General features: G+C 41.8%; 3 protein-coding genes across 3 annotated transcripts; 2 read left to right on the forward strand and 1 right to left on the reverse strand.

The window, feature by feature from the left end:
* The first annotated feature begins 361 nt into the window (after window positions 1-361).
* LOC135489936 (ATP-dependent DNA helicase RecQ-like) lies at window positions 362-5,055 on the forward strand. Its single transcript, XM_064775571.1, has 5 exons — window positions 362-375; window positions 585-1,344; window positions 4,501-4,659; window positions 4,759-4,878; window positions 5,011-5,055. Exons 1-5 carry the CDS (start codon window positions 362-364, stop codon window positions 5,053-5,055), a joined length of 1,098 nt encoding a protein of 365 aa, XP_064631641.1.
* A 1,534-nt stretch (window positions 5,056-6,589) lies between these two features.
* LOC135489937 (uncharacterized) lies at window positions 6,590-10,740 on the reverse strand. Its single transcript, XM_064775572.1, has 4 exons — window positions 10,523-10,740; window positions 9,982-10,151; window positions 7,777-7,917; window positions 6,590-7,643 (listed from the first exon to the last, which is right to left on the reverse strand). The coding sequence occupies exons 1-4, from the start codon at window positions 10,698-10,700 to the stop codon at window positions 6,675-6,677; spliced, it is 1,458 nt and encodes a 485-aa protein (XP_064631642.1). The 5' UTR covers window positions 10,701-10,740; the 3' UTR covers window positions 6,590-6,674.
* Window positions 10,741-11,085: 345 nt separating this feature from the next.
* Window positions 11,086-15,855, forward strand: LOC135489938 (putative nuclease HARBI1). Its single transcript, XM_064775573.1, has 4 exons — window positions 11,086-11,512; window positions 13,345-13,457; window positions 15,344-15,458; window positions 15,767-15,855. Exons 1-4 carry the CDS (start codon window positions 11,086-11,088, stop codon window positions 15,853-15,855), a joined length of 744 nt encoding a protein of 247 aa, XP_064631643.1.
* The last annotated feature ends 5,110 nt before the right edge of the window (window positions 15,856-20,965 follow it).

Raw genomic sequence — 20,965 nt, forward strand, 5'->3', positions numbered from 1 at the left:
GTATAATTGTGTCCCCACTAAATTCGTTGATGGAAGATCAGGTGATGAGCTTGGTTGAGAGAGGTGTGAAGGCGTGTTTTTTTAATGTTGAAGGTGACGTTGCCAATACGTACGAGCTTGCTCCAGCAAGTTCTGCTCGTGGGGGCGAGGGGGAGATATAGATGCAGACGAATTGGACAGTAGTGACCTTGACATGCCAGTGTTTCTTCCAAAGAGAGTTGCTGCCAAGGCTTTCAAGACTGGAATGATTCCCCTTATTTATGCTCATCCTGAGACATTGATGACCAAAACAATCAGGGCAATATTGACCACAGGTGTCTACACAGAGCGAGTGCGCTGCATTGCTGTGGATGAAGTCCACATGATTGCAACATGGTTGGTATTCAACGCTCTCTTCCAGTAAATTTTCAGAAATTTAAAAAAAGAAAAGTTGCTAGAAGATAATTTATGAAAATGGTAAATCAGGTTTATTATTATTAAACTAGTTGGTCTTACAACAATCACAACATGGCAATCATAATAACATGCAATACATGTAATTAGGTACAATATATTGTCACAGAGGTTGTACAAATCAAATTTAGGGGTGAGGAGTTCCGACCACAGTTCAAGAAAATTGGAGAACTGGTGACCCTCTTTCCAGATGCCACACAGGTTGCGCTGACAGCAACAGCAACAGAAAATGCAATTACTGGCATAAAAAAAGACCTTAATATGAAGGAACTTGCAGTTATCAGACATAATCCTGACAGACCTAACATTTTCCTTGAAATCAGACCCAGACCACCAAATATCAGAAAATTTGAAAAATATGATGCCCTCATAGGCCCCTACTGCAAGGAACTTCAAGATCAACGTCAAAATTTTGAAATGATAGTCATTTATGTTGACAACTTGGACTGTATGGGTTATGCCTATCGATATCTTGAGGCAAAAATGGGAGATTCCCAGTACAATGGATACGAGCCAATTCCAGAAAACCGCATATTTGGCATGTACAACTCAAAGTACACAAAAAAGATGAAGGACCACATTGTAAAAGAACTGCGGAAAAAGACACCTGTGGTCAGATTAGTTCTTGCAACCGTTGCTCTTGGAATGGGACTCAATGCCCCTTCCATTTCAAGTGTCATACACTTCCGCCCTCCCACTTCTTTACAACAATTCTTCCAGGAGATTGGGAGAGCGGGCAGGAGTGGGCAACCATCATCAGGTGTTATGTACTATAATAATTCGGACATAGCGAAAAATCGTACAGGGATGACTGATGAAATGCGGGAATACTGTCGCAGTCAAATATGCCTCAGGATCACTCTTGTTAAGTACTTCTTGCCAAAATTGATGGTGAACATCCCCCCCCCCCCCCCCCCCCCCCAATTTCAGGTCTTCTCTAAACTCAAACCATCGGTCATTACTAGTCGAAATAAATCCACCTACTAGTGTGGCTCCTAGACAAGCAAACAGGATCACTGTACACGTACGCTTGCTCAGCTTACTAGTACATATGTTTTGTTTTCTACCATTACCAGCTATGGCAGGCCTAGCACACTCTGTTTTGAATAGAGGGAGACTCCATCATTCCTATTGTTTGAGATTGGACAGGTGTGAATTAATCTGGCAATTAGCCTCCTGTGCATAGTTGCATGCAAACACTAAAATGTTTGGTTTTTGCAAATAAATCAGCCAAAAGTTTTGAAAGCTACACAAATGATTGTCGCAAGGAAGTACTTTATGACAGTTTGTGAAATTTTGATTAATTCTAGGTGGAAAGTAATATGTTTCGCATATTTGTTGGGAAAAAAATTGAAAATCCTCCAATTTTCAGCCCCCCCCCCCCTATGGACACTATGAATTTTTCTCCAATAAAGCTGAAATCTTGGGAATATAATCCTAAGAGTTATATCAATCACGTCGGGAGTTTGTATCAAATGTATAGTTTCGGAGCTAGCGCAGCTAGAAAAGCCCCCAAAACCCAATTTCTCAGGAATTTACACTACGGGCTACGAGTGAAGCATTACAGATTTACCCAAATTTTCAGCCTATAGATGGACCCATCGAATTTCCATCCAAATCACTCCAAATTTTGCCAGTAAATACCTAGACATATATAGAATTGTGTCAGAAGTCGGGAGTTGGGATTATTTTAACACCCCGCCCAAAAAGCCAACTTTATTGATATTTCCTGTGCATTTTCCATTAGGCTTGCCAGGACCAATTAAGCAGGTGCACTTATTGGCTTAATTGGCTAGGCCCGCAATAGCTGGTAATGCTGACACAAGTTCAAAGCACCAAGTTAACCCACTCGTGCGCCAGGCGGTCGCTAGCGACCGCCTTGTGGCATGAATTAAAAAATCAATAATTAACCCTGTAATCCTTACTGGCTGGTGCTGCCGTGCTCAGAACCAACTTTAGATACTATAACCTACTGATTTATTGTATTTCTGATAGGTGTCACTATTTACGGTAAGGTTGGAATCTTTGATTGAAAAATAAAAAAATAATCGCACAACAACAATGGCGGACGTTGACAGTGGCTGACCTCATGAGGACAAGTTTCACTTAGTATTTTATGGTTCAACACCTAAAATGTCTAAATGAGTGGTCGATTTGGTGTAAATGAGGCTTTAGATCTGTTAGATGATCTCCCTGAAGATTTTTCTCACACCGAATTTGAAGACGGGAGTGATCTTGAAGAGGATGACCTTGCCTGGTTGCGCGAGACTAATGTCAACGAAAAACACAATGAGGAAGCTGCATTCCGTGACTCCGTTCTGTACACTGCAGATGATTTCTGACCCAAAACCAGGTTAGTTTACACTTACAGATAACAATCTGAATATGTCGCGACTCTGGGTTGTTTACAATCTGGACAAATGACGATTTGATGCACTTGTGTGCCGGCAACATGTTTGTTGACAATGGTTGAGTGAGCTCGGCCTAAATCAAAGATGGCGGCGCCCATGAATCAAACATGTGAAAGTAAGCAACCAGCTGTTTTATGACCAGAAAATTGTTTTGGGCAGATAGTGCTAGGGCTATGCATCTACGGCGCATCTTGGTCTACCTCTATTGAACATAAGTGTAGGTGTGGGAGGCTTTGGTGTAAGCTTAGGGCTCTATCTATGACATGCCTGTGCTGGGGTAGTTGTAAAACAAGAAACACAGAAACGAAACAGAAACGCAGAAACGAAACGCAGAAACGAAAATCAAACGGGTTTTCATAAAAGTTGGAATCAAGCGGCACGCCGATACTTTCCTTGCCCAATCCGTTGTTATTGTCGTTTAAAAGTAAAATCTGAGGTTGGTGGGTTGCGCCAGCCGGAATGCAATAGAGTTGTTGAGGGGATACATGGAGCAACTTGGGGGGGGGGGGCGGCACGATATGGGTGAAGTATTTTGAGGTGGTGGTGTAGTACTTTGGTAGGTTCGATTCGATTCCTACAGCATGTTATTTTAAATGAAGGTGCAGTGCAACATCTTGCCTTGTAGTGTTCAATTTACATGAAGTACCAGGATCATCCAACAAATCCCGTCTGATGCAGCACTAAATGCAAGGTACGGTACCAGTACATGGGTGAATCATTTCGACGTTATGTGAGACGTGAGAGACCAATTTTGGTGACTAGAATAGAGTAAAGTGGGGGGGGGGCGGGCACTAGACTTGGACTTGGAGTAACTCAATCTTGCCTGCCCAGCTGCTGCCTTTAAATAGTAACTTTAAATATCTGTTTATGTTAATGAGGTTGCAGTAGGGAAGTTCAGCCTAGTGTCGTGCACAGGCCATGGAATGTACAAAAGAACAGGACTCGCTATTCGAAGGACTATTTTCTATTTACGCCGTGTAGTACATACATGTAGTGTATTGGGGAGGTCAGTGTAAATAGAAAATAGTCCTTCGAATAGAGAGTCATGTTCTATTGTACATAAAATAAAGTGGGGCCGTTTCGACTTGGGGCCGTTTTTGGTCAGGGGCACGATCAAGGCCGGATGCTGCCAATCTGCGCACACGTTGATGAGGCTAAAAGGGGTATTGGGAAATGAGCATTCCTCCTTCCATTCCGACTGAATACCAGTTTTAGTTACACCCGCGTTCGCGGCCACAACCATGGCAACAAGATGGAGTCTGCAGACCAGAATTCGCCACAAGACTGGTTTCTGCGTTTCGTTTCTGTGTTTCTGTTTCCTTTCTGTGTTTCTTGTTTTACAACTACCCCCTGTGCTGCATGATACTGTGCTGTCAGTGTTGAGAGCTGTGCGGTGGCGCTGGTGATGATATAAGCTTACCTTGGGCCTAGCATGCATTTAGCACTAAGACAAGCAGTGTCTGTACTTGTGTTACTATTGTGCAGGCTAGTCGCCCTTTCATCCCACATTTCCCAGGCGATGGCCTATCCCAGCCCATTCCCATTGGCCTGCATCATGGCATAGTTGATACATGCCTCCTCCAAGTACTATGCCTAACATTGCTGCATAATTGATAAATCTTATTTTTATTATTAGGGTCCCGGTCAGCATGATCTCGTTGTTCAAGAAGACAGGAACCCTCGTATTAGTCGTTGCAATCCAAGAGGCTCTCCGGATACTGTTGCGTCGTGCAAGTCTTTTTATAGTCACCATAGGCCTGCCAGTAATGCTCCTTCTTCACATGCTCCAGCACAGGTAAGTATGTTTCACTATCACTTAGGGAAGTGGCACGTTTGAACTATTTATCACAAACACCTTGATCACATGTAACAATCGGTCAAAATTCTTTTTTAGGCTCTGAGCAAGAATCGAAACAGCAGTGACAGCCAGTCTGATGACAGTAACGGTGACGAGGAGTGGTTTCCTTCTAGTGTTCAAACGGCCGCTACCAGCAAATATCGAGGTCGTGTCAGAGTACGAGGAGGTTCTGGTCGAGCTTCAAGATTGGTGTTGTTTTGCACTTTCATGAAAATTCACTCTAAGTCCACACAGTGATAGATTATGCCGTTATGTAAAAAAATAGCATAAACAACTTCATTCTTCCAGAGATATGCATCATGTTCTGTCCCTAGGGTGAAAAGTGCCCAGTAAACTCAATTCCTTGGTCAGATCTGGTGTATCTAGACCAACAATATGGTAAATATCTACTTTTTCTCGAATAATCTCTCAAAAATCAAAGATATCCATAGTTTGATTGTTACCATGGCAACGGTGCATGATTTATTTTCGCTCTACCGGTTACCCTGGTAACCCACATATAGACCTAACAAAATGTCATAACAGTTATCCCTCTATCTTTTTCAGCTTTGTTACATTGGCTCTTTGAAAAGTATTGGTGTTGTTTTGCATTTCAATAATAATTCATTCTGTTGTCCACTCTGTGAAATGATAAAGCCGTTGGGTAAAACGAAAAGCAAAAACAATGTCATTCTTCCAGAAATAAGCATCATGTTTTGTCTCTAGAGTGAAAATTGTCCAGTAAATCGAATACTGGGGTCAGATTTGGTGTAGCTAGGAAGTAAATGTGGTAAAAAGCCACTTTTTCTAAAATAAACAACCTTATTTCATAATTTTCACTGTTTTGATACATATTATAACGGTTGCCATGGTAACCAGGTAATGTTTTTCCAATATTTGCTGATGGATTCTGAAAGGTCAATCAAAGACCTAAACAATATTCCATTACAGTACCCCTGTAAAGTTTACAGGGTTGATGCACTGGCTCTTTGAAAGAAATTGATGTGATTCTGTGCAAAATGCTCTGAATAATAATGGTGCATGAGAGGGTTAATATATAATGAAAATGAAACTTTAGTGCACCTTTCATTGTTGGGCCTACAGATTTGAAATTATTCATTCAAATAAGATACACTGTAAGTACCAAACCAACAATGGCTCCAAATATATCTTGGTTGAAATAGTACAAATTTATAAAACATCACATAGCTGTTACCATGGTTACTGGTAGCAGAGGACACTAATGAGGAATCACTGTCTTAGTCTCAGCAGGGCAAGATACATCTTGAGGAAGTGTATGTTAATGTTTGCTTCCCAGGCCCAGCACAAAAACCACCCAGATATTAACCCTCATTTGGTGAAGTAGCAGCGTAGATGTAAGTAGTAATAATTTCAAAAGCAAATTCCGAACTTGGCATTCATTCTCTGGTGCAGTGAATATTAGGGATACTGTTTTGCAGTGTGGTTTCTCTATGCTTGGCAAATTGAATCACACTGCAACCTTGATTCTCTTGAGTTCTGAGTGTGGCTTGAAAATTTCTTTCATACAAGTTCAAACTAGAAGCATGGTACTGGAATAGAGGTAGACAGTTTAATCTCGGTGCCGACTAAAAGGTTACATACGTCTGGACCTCCCCATATGACGGTCAAGGGCTTGTGTGCAGGGCCTCAGAGGCAAACACTAACCCCTGCTTTCCTGAGGATGGACTACTAGTATATTTCCGGTACTTGCTCTACCTTAAACCTGGTATCTTTCTGAAAATGTTACTTTTATATACAGATCCCAGACAGGCTGAACTCAATCCATCATCAGAACAGACGCTGAACTTTGCTCAGCCATGAATAATGAAAAGGTCAAAAAAGTACTGTATCGAACTTGACAAAAGAATACTCTGGTTTAAAATATTTCCTGCTTGTCAAAACATGAATAATGTACTATTCTACCAGTGTAGTTTGTCCTCACGTGCAACAGTTCATGGGCGGATGTGCAAATTAAAGTTCTCCTCTGCAACACTGTCGTTGTCATCATTTTCATCCTCATCCACAACAACTGCAGAAAACTTAAGTCGATCAACAACCCTTAACAAGTGTTCTACAAAAGTGTCTCTTTTTACGTTCGAGAAGGGACTAGCTTGAATACCTGAGAAATTGGCTAGTTTCCTCCCGGCAGAGTGCTGAAATGGCCTCAATTTCCTCAAACGCGCAACGATCAGCTCTTCATCTTCTTCGGAAGACTTCCTGGGATGATATGATCCGAAGTTCTTTTCGATTAAAGCATCAAAATTTGTCGCTACTCTGTGGATGACGTCCACTGAACCGCAAGCTCTGACAATCGCACGATCAGTCTTGTGTGCCCCCAAGCTATTTATCGCTTCCTTTAATGTTCTGACCTGCATTTCTTTTTGCATGTCACAAGCTAAATTGTTACCACTGCCTCCTTTTGGGTTGACAAAGGAGAGGGCCCTGACACGTACTGCCACCTCTGGCTCGAGAAGAACTTCCGTTTTCAAAATGTAGTCAATACATTCCACAAAGTATTTTGACAGAGTTGAATGGGAGTAAAAGAAGGGTATCATGATTTTGAGAAGAACGTTCATCCTACAGATGTCCCCTTCTTTGAGTGTGTCATCAAAGTTGAGAAGAATAAAGTACCACTGCATAAATTGTCTCGCGTAATTATTAAGTTCATCTGGCTCTGGCTCGGGAACTGTCGTTGATCGCTTGAGATGCAGCAGAATTGTGACAGCAGTTGGCAGCTTTATTAGGTATTTGCACCAAGTACTAGACACATTCTTGTAGACGAGCGACACCGGATGCTGGATGATTCCATCTTTGACAACAATAGTGACGAGTTCACCGACAAGGGGCACTTTCACTTGACATGAAACACCGTTGAGTAGGATGTCCAGGGGAACTAGCTTGGGATGCTCATCTGCTGCTTCCTGGAATGAAAAGAAGAACCGTTTTACAATGACAGTGGAGCCGCCATTTTATGAAAATTTCACTTCGCGACGAATGACTGTTCTCGAGTCCAAACATTTCACAGACAAATTCCCTCAGGTAGCATCGTCCCACGGTTTGGATGAAGTCCATGTGGACAGCATAGCGGCTTTTGACTTTGCCATTGACACTGGTCCTTTGGATGAGGGCCTTCAAGTTTGCTGCAGTTCCCTGATCTCCAGTTGCCTTCGGCTTCAGGAATCGCTTACACATTTTCTGAGTGAAATAAAAGACAAAAGTTGTCTGTATAAGGAATTTGTATCCGACATTAGCCAGTTCTGACAGCGGAAAACTGGTTGATGCAATAACAAATGAACTTCTAAGTATGGCCTTTGCATTGAGCATAGTATTACATGCATCAATGATTGATACATCATATCTTGGCAAAAAAGTGTCAAATGCATAAAGAATCAAGCCACACTAACAACAAAAACGTTCAATCAATGGCCTTAGAAAATGCAAAACCCTTCCCTTGATTTTTTCAAGACACCTAAAAGGCACTAAAGGTAGGACCTGCTCTTCGGTTTGACAATTAAGAAGTTCATAATTACTACTGCAAAGCTGTCAACACAACCCTGAAAAAATTTTTCATTTACATTACATGTACAATGATATACCCTCACCGAAAGGCAGTGCACTGAAAATGACTGCATCACACTGCTTTTGACTGAAACCCCCACTGCATATGACTGTCTTAGGCATATCATTTTTTCTTAATGTTTTAATACCACTGATTTTGACTGAAAGACCACTGCAAAGCACTGCAACTTGCATATCATTATGAACGACGTATTTCAAAAACACTGCCTATGACTGAAAGACCACTGATTTCCACTTCTCCAACTCTGATCGAAACCCGTGGCATTTTCAACATGACCGAAAACCACTGCTTTATGACTGGTGAGATTAAGACTTGATGGCAGTGTAAAGCAGTGGTAATTGCAGTCAAATTCAGTGTTAAATATCACCCGTAATGCAACCTGAGACAGGAAGCTAGTAAGTTTGAATTTGATAGTCCAACATTCAAGAAATCATGGTAGCTCTTCATATTTCTCGATATTTACCCGAATTTCAATATGAGAAGAGGGGAGTTTTAGTCAGTTTGAATTGGAACACATAAGGAGCCAAATGAATGCAAAAAGGGTAATCTAGACAGACACTGAAGTTGTATTTTCAGCAAATCAAGAAGGCTGTGGGCCCTATAGGTGTTGTAATGCATGCATACACTGCAAGATATCTGCATGTATCTTCATGCATCTACTGTAGGCCCTATAGGTGTTAATTGTAATGTATGCATACACTGCAAATTATCTGCATGGGAGCTCAATACACATCAATCAGTAGATCATTATTCTACAGGCCGCGTGCAGTTACTTTATTTGGACGTCAATTTGATCTAGCATCCCTGACATCACTGACAGTAGCTATGTGCCAATTGTGTCGTTTCAATTGTCTAGTAACCCATCTGACCACTGTCATTATGACAAAGTTTGCAATGACGTAGGTCAAGGACGTGAATTTGTCATCTTTTTACTGTGTCACGTCATCATGCAATGGCGATGTCCTCTATTTGTGCAGATGACGTCATCACTGCCATTATATTGGACGCAAACACACCGTCTAAAATAGGACAGCAAAAGTAACAGTTCGCTAGAAGTTTTTGCTTTTTCGAACAATTTCTTTGGTTGTCATCAGCACAGGGGGGTCACGTCCCCCAAACCTCTCTCGGCATCCGTGCCTGCATGCCATTAAATAAATTATTCATATCAACACTGAAAATGACTGCTCCCTCCAAGAGGTTTTGGAAATGGCAGTCAAAATCAGTGGTGTTTCAGTGTGGATTCAGTGTGCTGCGAAATATTTAAATTAACACTGAACCCCACTGCCAGCCCTGTGCATGATGCATAGTGAGGAGTCATTTTCAGTGTCAAAAGCAGTGGAAATCAGTCAGCCTAAATATTTAAATGAGCACTGCTTTTGACTGCCTTACCACTGATTTTGACTGTCTTACCACTGCTTATGACTCCCTAACCTCTATTTTTGATTGCTGTATAACTGTATGCTTTGGTATTGCGTGACTGAAAAACACTCCCTATGACTGCTTTCCACTGATTTCAACACTGCCATAAAAATGTGAGGTAACACTGCAACCTGACTGAATCCTGACTGATATCACACTGCTTTTCGGTGAGGGTACTGTACGCCATAATCACTTTCATCAATCTTGAGTCTTAGTATTTCTACCCATATCCTTTTAGTGCACCACTTTTCTGAACTCACCTCCAAGAAATCCATGACTGTATGGAACAGCTCAATGATCATTGGTGACAAGTTTTCAAAACATTCTCGTCTGAGATGAGCCCCAGCCCGCAATGCTTTGGCACCTTCAAAACGACGTACTGTCAGCTGGTCACCACCTACAGGAACTTGCAGCTTCTCCAGCTCACCAGCTGAAAGACAAAAATACATAAAGATTAGTAACCTTCAATAATGTCTAGGAGCTAAATACATGTAATTACATCTACATGTATTGGTACCTTTGTGGGCCCGTAATCATATTTGCAGGGTTCCAGTTACATTTGTACATTGTACAGGGGAACCAAACTCTACTAGACTTCCTTCTCAAGTTCTCTAGATCTACATTGTACATTGTCGTCCATGAACTGCTATAATAAAGTTTCATTGGCAAGGCAAGACAATGCACATGTACAATGTACATGTATGCTTGAAGTGTCGCATTGACATTGATTTTCATAATTCTCTTTTTTACAGATCACAATAGATTTTGAGGATAATTCTATGATAAATTGGTTGCTCATACCTAAGCCAGCCTTTCGATACAGTTGATCTATGGTGTCTTCGTAGGAATCTAAGATGTCTAAGCAATCTTCATACTTGGCTTCGTTCTTCAGCTGAATAGGCGGAATATAACTGGCCGTCTTTTCACTCATTTCCTTGGTTAGCGGATGTGGCAAGTGATCAGGTAGCACCAGTTTCATCCATCGAAAGCAGTCAAAATCTTCCTGCAGGACACGTCCGATCAGGATCTCCAGAGACTCTCTGTAGAGTTGACACTCATTTGGACTGGGAAGAAACACGTCTATGGATATTTCCTCCCCTGGCGAGACTCTTTTCTTGGTTGTCGCCTGCAGCAACTCTTCCGAAATGACTGGAACCCGATCAGCTGTCCAATCAGATGCAAAGTAGTGCAGGGCCCGGTTTCTCAAAGAATCTTAAGTCTGTTTTGGTGACTTAAGTATGAGAATTTCTTAAGTTTTGTCTTAAGTTGATTCACAAAGAATCTTAACTCGCCTAGCCGACTTAAGTACCCCAAAAACTTAAGTACGGTAGCTACCGTACTTAAGTCGGAATGAAGGACACAAAATGGCAGAAATTCGCCGGCACAACCGGCCTGTCCTTCGATATTTGATGGCCCGAGGCCAAGAAAGACGACTCGTAGACCATCAAAACCCCTTGGAGAAGTACTCCGCCAAGGGGGTGAAAGACAGATATCGTTTCCTGCCCGACACAATAATGGTCTTCGTTGAGGTATTCGGCACAAAGTTGACGCGTCCGACCGACCGTGGCCATGCACTGCCTGTCATACTACAAATTTGCGTGTGTCTCCGTTTCCTTGCTTGCGGGTCCTTCCAAATAATGGTCGGGGATGGAGATGGACAGTCAAAAAGTTCCGTGTGCCGTATCGTGAAGGCCACCATGAATGAAATAATCAAATATATGAGCGAAATCATAAAATTTCCGAGGGGCGACGAAGCCACAGAAACTAAGAAGCGCTTCTTCGCAGTTGCAGGTATGTATCAGTTCCCATCTCATGTGCTCCTCGCCCACTACTATTTATAGTGCTCCAATCAGCAAAATGAATGACAAAAATCGATAGGTGAACATGCATATTAAGCAGGTCAAACCTCTCCAATCAGCAAACGGTGAATGAAGAAATCGCTGTTGGTAACCGTGAATATTTTAACAGGTCAAGGACAGGTCAAACTTCATCAGCTGTTTTTTTTCATCACACACATGCATGACATGTGTCGTGTGTCATCATGGAAGCGAAACTGCGTGGTTCAATGCTGTTGTTTGTTTATTGAAAACCGGCTGTTAGATTGCTGGAAACTTTATATTAATTATAATCATGTGAAGGTATCTATGCAGCCATCTATTCTAATGAATACTCGCATCCGCGCCACTGTGACTGGGCTTGTGGTATTCGACTCGATGACTCGACGACGCGATGGCTCGATGACGCGATCGTTGCTATGGATTTTGCTAAAATACGGAATCCCATGATCCTGGTCTCCGGGCTACCGCTGCAACAGCAGAGGTTTTAGCTCGGCCTTTCCCATACCCAGCTACGGTATGTGGAAGGATGTGCCCCCCCCCCCCCCAGCCATGGCCACTGAAGATTGGTCCCCGCGATTGATTTTGATATTTAAAGGACTCGCGGAAGTTTCATAGCATGCAAAATGACCGGAGATTTAATTGACAAACAAGCTTCTAGTGGCCAATGTCAGATGTCATGTGGTAGTCTGTCAACAATCGGAATTTCGCATATGTGCAGTTTTTTAGACTCAGTCACTCAGTCTCTCTTCCGTCCCTTGACATCTGCCCCCCCCCCCCCCCCATACATCAGCCCCTCTACATGCTTTCCGAAATTGGTGGCTTGCATTGGAACTAGCCTAACTTTTTCCCCCTTGTCCGTCATTAAAGGCATTCAAGTGTGTTGGTCAACCACGACTATCTCCTTTGTCCCTCCACCACAGGCCTAGTTTCCCCTTATGACATCACTATTTCGGACACTCAGCGCCCCATTTCTGGAAAGGTGTATAGGACATTTAATATTGCCGTGCTGAACGGATATCCAGAGCCAACCTTGTCTCCAGGAACTCGCGTGTCATTTTAACATTGGAACTTCTGCTCGTAAAGAACCTGGGTAGGAGGTTGATCTGAACCAGCTATATTTAGGTGTATTCAGCTGTATTGACGGTAAAGATACCAGTCGCTTGCATAGCAACATGGCGCATGGTTTTATCAAAAATGCGAACTTGTAGGAAACGAAAAATGGTCGGATTAGATACGGTGAAAACAGCTGGAAAGGGGTTGGTAATGATCGGTTCTTTTTTATTTTCCTCCACTTATGATTCTATGTATAAATTACAGTCCAAGCAGTGATATTCTTTAAAAAGATTCCAACTTGATCGCGTCATCGAGTCATCGCGTCGTCGAGTCATCGAGTCGAATACCACAAGCCCTGTGACTGTGCAGTTGAGTTGATCGAGTGCAGACTGTTGTCGACTGTGACTGTACGTAGTGTTGCATGTTGTTGTTGTGTGCTTGTGTGTCCACCAATGACCATCATCCATGGCATGTACAGCCTACACTACTGCTGTATGGATTGTTGGTCAGTCAGGTCTGGCCTATACTCGATCATGAGTATGCAGTATGTTCTATACTTTTCTTGTACCAATATCATCCCTCCATGCATTGCATACTGCATCCATAAAAATGCCCTCAACTCACTGAGTGAGGTGGATGTCGACCAGGGCGGGGCGCAGTCGGGGAATGATATAGTTAGTTAATACAGGTCAGTTTGTGTGTTGCCTAATGGTTCTTCCACTTTGATTTTAGGTTTCCCTAACGTAATCGGTGCTTTGGACTGCACACAGATAAAGATTCAAGCCCCATCTCAATTTGAGGATGTTTATGTCTGTCGCAAATCCATTCACAGCATCAATGTTCAGGTAAGCATGTGTGAATAGAACACTTTCAAAAGTCAGTTGGTAGCCCTGCCTAGTAACGAAATGTGCACATAATGTCTGTAGGCCTACACCAAAGTACAATAAACATGCATTGCATTTATTACCAGATGACCGGCTGGCTGGCTTTTTGGCTCACCGTAGGGGAGTCTATGTAATACCGCAGTGTCCGTCGTCCGTCGTCGTCGTCCGTCGTCGTATCCTATTTCAAAATCAGTGGCACGTTGCTTAACCGCTAGGGCTATGAACTTGAAACTTTGTACACAGCACCCCCTAGGTCAGGTGACCTCTGACACTGAATTTTAGTCCGATCTGACTCTCAACTTGGCCACCAGGGGGCCAAATGTCGATATCTAAAAAGTGTGATATCTCGCTTATTAGTGACTTGTTTTCGATGTAACTTGTGTTGTAGGTACTCATAGCAAATATACATCTTATATCATACGAGTTTTTAATTTGACCAACTTTTCAAGGTCACAGAGGTCATATGGCGTAAATGGCCGTAGGGAGTGTAAACTATGGCATGTTTCTTAACCACTAAAGCTATGAACTTGAAACTTAGTACATATAACCCCCAATATCACATAGCCTCTGGTGCTGAATTTCAGTTTGATCTGATTTTCAACTTTGCCACCAGGGGGCCAAAAGTGGATATCTAAAAAGTGTGATATCTCACTTATAAGTGACTTGTTTTCGATAAAATTTTTATGGTAGGTACTCTTAGGAAGAATACATCACATGTCTTACGGGTTTTCAATTTGACCTACTTTTCAAGGTCACAGAGGTCATATGGCGTAAATTGGCCGTTAGAGTGTAAACTATGGCACGTTTCTTAACCAGTAAAGCTATGAACTTGAAACTTGGTGCATATAACCCCCTACATCAGAAAACATTTGATGTTGAATTTTGGCCTGATCTGATTCTTTATTCGGCCACCAGGGGGCCATAATGGAAAAAGGAAGAAGTGCAATATCTTGCTTATTTGAGTGAATTGTTTTCGATAAAATTTTTATGGCAGGGACTTCCAGCAATGATACACCACATGTCCTACGATTTTTGGATTTGACCTCCTTTTCTAGGTCACAGAGGTCAAATGGCGTAAATTGGCCATTAGAGTGTAACTATGGCACGTTTCTTAACTGCTGAAGCTATGAACTTGAAAGTTGGTACATCTAACCCCCTACATCAGATAATCTTTGACACCGAATTTTGGCCTGATCTGATTCTTGATTTGGCCACCAGGGGGTCAAAACTGAAAAAGTAGGACGTGCAATATCTCGCTTATTAATGACTTTTTTTCGATGAATTTTTTATTGCAGGGACTCTTAGCAATCACACGATATTGATCTTGTTGATGTCATAGACAATTATTGGTTGGATCATAAACTTATATATACTGCCCTGTCTTATTACTTGACATCAATACACATCTAAAAAAAGTCTTCATGCCTGATTGTGTTCACCATATTCACCTCTAAACTAAGCATGATCCTGCCGACTAAAAGATGTATACGGTGAGCACAATGGCCCTGGCCGTTTCATTCATTTAGTCATCTTGGAACCAGATCAGGTTCACTTTCAAAGCCTGGCTCATTGGAGGCCTGATCTCGTTTAAGAGATTGCATGTCCATCTGAAATATAAATATCCTGATTCCTGGCATAGTATGAATTAAAATCATTGCTAAGTATGAAAAATTTTGAAAGTACAGTGTTTCTGCCAGAAAAAAATTCAAGAGGGGGAACCAAAGCCCGAATTCCTGGTCGAAAGAGCAAATTTTGGCTGTTTTTCGGACAATCTTGGCAGTTCCCCCCCCCCCCCCCCGGCAGAAACCCAGAAATAATATTTCAATTTCAACTTTTTGGTATTGCAGATGATATGTGATGCTGATCGCATTGCCACAAACCTTGTAGCCAAATGGCCGGGAAGTGTTCACGACAGTGGAATATTCAAGGTGTCGTCCATTGGCCGAGAACTTGCTAACCAAGGTAATTCAGACATGTGTGATACCCACTAAAAACAAGTAATTTAATAGATAGATAAATAATTTAATTGGAACTTTATCAACATTTATAACTAACATACATGTAGTAGAAAAGAAATTATCACATAGGCATACTACTAGATCAACAGTATCATGCTTATTTGAAAAATATATAATATATAAACGAGAAACCCCATGTTATGTATAAAATGACAAAAAAACATTGATATTCTCATATTCAATAAATTAGTATAAAATTCATTCATTTTGAAAAAAATTATTACATTTACAATATTGTATTTACAATTTCAGCTCCACATGATGGATTCCTTTTGGGAGACAAAGTGTTCTGTTTCTTGCTCAGGCATAGATGCAACACGCACAACGGTCGACAGGTATAAGCCAGTTTATTAAAGTAACTAAGATATATAAAGATACAGGTCACGTGATGATTAGTAAGCTATATAAGGTATATGGTTAGTATGGTTAGTATAACGAGTAATAGGTAATATCATAACATCCCCCTTACGGAGAGGAAGCAGAGCAACACAAAATAGTTAACTGCAAATCCAAGAGTCAATTACAAACATCAAAAACTCATATCGCACGAGACGCTGAATAAAGATTAATCCAAATAGTCTGCAAGTAAATCACCTTGTTATGTCTGAATGAAAATAACTATGAACTGAACTAAGGTCACGCTAATAATAAAACATAAACATTTAAAAGTTATATAAGAATCATACGCATTTTCCGAAACCTAAACACAAGAGATAAGAGGCTGGTCTGCTCTAATTAATCAGTCTATTCACATCTGTTGAGTTGAGTAACTTTAGCATAAGTTGAACTAATGACCATATCTATCCGGTGGTCTGACTAGACGACCTGACCTTGTTGTAACTAACTGCGGGGTGTCAGGCGTAGTGTTTATGAGGAGTTCATTCTCACGAGATTCTAGTCTTTCATTAGAGATTGTTGCGTCAGAGTCTACATCTTCAATTTCCTGTTCCAGGTCATTTTCCTGGATACTGCCCCTGGGCACCTGGCGGAGGTGTCTACGGTTACGTCGCAAAGTGTTATTCCTTGTTCTGACCAGATATGATCTCGGATCAGATGTCTGCTGTTCCACAATTCCTGGGGATCCCTGTTTATCCGGAGAGGTTATGATAACATTATCGCCGGGGTTTAGGGGTTTGAGTGCTCTAGACTTCCCATCAAAGAATGCCTTTGCCGTATCCCGTCCCGTTTGTATCTGCTGCTGAACTTTGACTGCATCCGCTGGTAGGAGTTGTGAAGTTGCCGTTGGCAACCTCGTGCGCAGGTTTCTACCCATAAGCAACTTGGCAGGCGATGCCATGTCTGCTTCACGTGGTGTACTCCTGTATGCTAAAAGTCCTAGATACGGGTCTTCTCCTGTGGAGAAGATTCTCTTGAGAATTTTCTTGACGGTCTGCACAGCTTTTTCAACTAGTCCATTTGATTGTGGGAATCTTGGTGATGATGTCACCAGCTTAAATTCCCATGCTTTTGCGAAAGCTTGAAAGTTCCGGCTAACTAGATTAGAACCATTGTCTGTGAAGAAATCTTGAAATAGCCTGAGTACGCATCAACTATCACTAAGTAGTCCTTCCCATAGACCACACATAGATCACTAGATATGTTTTGCCACGGCCTTTGCGGTATTGGATGCGACATGAGCGGTTCCTTTTGCTGTTTATTGCAATGTTTCTGACATGTTGTGCATTTTGAGACCATTTCAGCGATTTGACTATTTAGTCCTGGCCAATATATGACCTCCCGCGCACGTCTTCGACACATTTCTATTCCTAGATGTCCCTCATGCACTTTTTGCAGCATGTCTTTGCGCATTGATGGCGGAATCACAATTTTGTGTCCTTTGAATATGTATCCTTCAGTAATGTATAGTTCATCGCGACAGTTCCAGTATGGTTTCACGACATCTGGAACTTCAGAACAATTTTCCGGCCAACCTGATTCTATAGTTTTATATAATGTCTGCAATTCAGAGTCAGTTTGTATTTCACGTTTTAGCTCATCAGCTTTTCCTGCGGTTATTGGTAAGCTAGACACTAGCGCATGAACTTGTAATTGGGCTTCCTGTGAGAGTTCATTATCACGATCTGAGTCCTCCAAGTATGCTCGACTTAACGTGCAGCTACATACATACATACCTGTCGACCGTTGTGCGTGTTGCATCTATGCCTGAGCAAGAAACAGAACATGGAAAACACGGGCCCACAAATAGTCATGGCAGAACGTCCGAATCTCAAGCCGCCGGCACCTCTTGCTCTAACGGGGAATATTTTGGCGAATTGGAGGCGATGGAAGCAGAAATTTACGATATTTCTAACGGCATCACGGATAACGGAGGAACCTATCAAGGTCGCTCTTCTTCTCCACTCAATCGGAGATGAAGGACTGGAAGTTTTCAATTCATTTGGATTACCTGATGATGTCGAATACGCCCCGCTTATTCAAAAATTCGAGGAATATTGCACGCCTCAGAAGAATGTAACATTTGAACGCCATAGATTCAATTCAAGGATACAGCAGGAAGGCGAGTCCTTTGACTGTTTCCTCACGGATATAAAAATAAAAGCCAAGGACTGTGAATTTGACACTCTAAGAGACTCCTTAATAAAGGATCGCATTGTATTTGGCATACGAATGGATCGCACGAGGGAACGTCTGCTTAGGGAGAAGGAACTCACCCTCACCAAGGCGATAGATATATGCCGGGCAGCTGAGTTAACCAAGGAACAGATGAGTTCGCTGTCTAACGGACAGCGGCGTGATGAACAGACTGACAAAACAGTAAATGCAGTAGGCCGACAAGGATACAACAAAGCCGCCTCGGGTTATCATAACCAATCAACGTATAAAGGCAGCGGACCCAAGTGCGGGAATTGCGGGACTTTTCATCAACCACGGCAATGTCCTGCCTATGGCAAACAATGCAAGGGTTGCAAAAGGCTAAATCACTTCATCCGCTGCTGCAGGTCAACCAATAAACAAGTCCACAGCGTAGAGGAGGAGGACGATAACGGTACGCACGAGTATTTGTTCATTGGCAGCATCAATCAGTTAAAGGGAACAGACAAGCCTGATCAACAATGGCTAACGAAGCTGAAGATGGGTCAGCGACAGGTATAAGCCAGTTTATTAAAGTAACTAAGATATATAAAGATACAGGTCACGTGATGATTAGTAAGCTATATAAGGTATATGGTTAGTATGGTTAGTATAACGAGTAATAGGTAATATCATAACACAAAGGTTATGCACTTGAACCGTACCTGATGACACCTTATCGGAATCCAACACCTGAAGAAGCCAAATATAATGCCGCCCAAGCACGAACCAGGACACGAGTTGAGCAGGCCTTTGGCATTTTAAAGAGGCTGTTCCATTGCTTGCACGATGAAATTCGGCTGGTCCCAGAACATACATGTAAAGTGATAGTCTGCTGTGTAATCCTCAACAACATTGCACTGAAGCGGCAGGATGTGATGGAGCCACTTTTGGAGAATCAATATAACCTTGATCCCATTGATGACGATACTGTAACTGGAAGGGTTGTAAGAGATCATTTGCGTGATACCTTCTTTCATTTCTGATTGTGCAAGCATGCAAGTGTTTTTTATGATATTTTAAGAGGAAACCTGAGTGAGTTGGCCATAAAATTGCATTTAAAAGAATACATGTGTTAGGGGCAAAATCCGTGTGCTATGTGAATCTATGCCTTTTATAGGTACGAAAAATAGTATTCAAAACTTTGGTTCATAGATCTTGTACTGTTTGGCATGTTTGATGTTTGTACTTTTTGTGGCAAATTTGGATGTTTTTGATAGAATGTCTGACAGATCAGGGCCCGGTTGCACAGTCAGCATTAGGTTAACAACAACTTAAGTGCTAATGCTTGATTTAAAATCTCACTTATGTAGCAGTTGAATATCATCGACTTGGAAATTTGAACAGTAATCCTTAATATAATACCATTTTAATTGATAACTCTAGTCTTACATTAGTGAGATTTTAAAGCCAGCATTAGCGCTAACGTTGGTGTTAACCTAACACTGATTGAGCAACTGGGCCCATAGTCATAGTGAGGGCCTAACTAACAGGGCTCATTGAAATACCTTGTTAATTCTTCGGTTCACGGGTGAACCGTAATGCATGAGGCGTGAGGAGTGAAGCGTGAAGCTCTATGTAACGTCTGCCTTAGGGGCATGAAAATTGATTGACTGCAGATTTAATCCTTATGCAGTTTGGCCATTTTTAGCTTGATGTAATCAGTTTTAAGGCCAACAAGAGCTATCTGACAGTCAATCAACTTTTGTTGCTGCTGTGCTGCCAACTTCTCCTCTTGCATGACCTCGTAGGAAAGATTTTCAAGGTCTTCCTTAGATCTTTTCGGCTTTGGTGGCTTGACCGAGGCTTTAAGCAGATTGGCAAGTTCTGCCTTGTTCATGTTCTTGTCAATGTTAGTGCTGGGGCAGCTAGCTGATCCTGCAACCCTCTTGCATGTGGACCTTGGTTCAAGAGGGGCACTTCCTAGGGCTGCTGAAGGCTTGGAGGACATACTAGTTATAGTAGAGCTAGGAAGAACAGCTGCAATTCCTCCTGCAGAAGTCTCAGCATCAGCTGATTGTAATGGTAGTCGGAAGTCAAACACGACATTCTTGTGTTCATCTTGCGTCACTGCTGTCCATGCTGAAAGTAGTTAAAGATGTGTAGAAATATGGTTCAACATCAATACATGACATTAGTTTTGCAATGATTAAAACTGTCAAAAGTTGCTATGTTATATCAATCTAAAATGATTTTTTTTAGATCGCTTAATTCCGCTCAGCTGACGTTTACTATTCAGTGAAATGAGTCGCTGTGCCTTTTATCTTGATGTGTGATGTGAACAATTTGTTGGGGAATTTTGATTGGGGGGCCTACTGTATGTTTTCTGGCATGTCCAAATAAGGGAGGTTGAGAATAACGACTTATCGCGGACACTTATCGTGTAAAACTGTAGAAAGAGGACAAAATTTGTGTATATATGCATCTGGATGTACGTATAAGTTTCCGTGATAAGTGACTGATCTCAACCTCCCTAATCTTATCAAATCAACCTAATACATGCATGTACCTATCTCAGAGTCGAACCCACTAATAAGGCCCTTGATGCTCGGATCACCTTCTATCATGGTGTAGTAGGCCTCTTCAGCATCAGTTGGTGGTGGTTGACGTCCCCCACCACCAGTGGCTGGATGACGCATTTCGTCCATTTTTGCCCGTGCTGAAAATGAATGAAAACAACTTATTTATTTCAGCTATTAAATGCAATACAGTCCTGATCATTTTAATCATATCAACCTCCTACATTCCTAAGATATTTTGCAAACTAATAGATCAACTAAATGACCAATTACATAAATGCAAGTATTTTCGTATGGGTATGCCTACATGCAGGCCTTGATAAGGATTCTATTATTGTCA

The sequence above is a fragment of the Lineus longissimus genome, chromosome 6 (assembly GCF_910592395.1).
Source record: "Lineus longissimus chromosome 6, tnLinLong1.2, whole genome shotgun sequence".
Lineage (NCBI taxonomy): Eukaryota > Metazoa > Nemertea > Pilidiophora > Heteronemertea > Lineidae > Lineus > Lineus longissimus.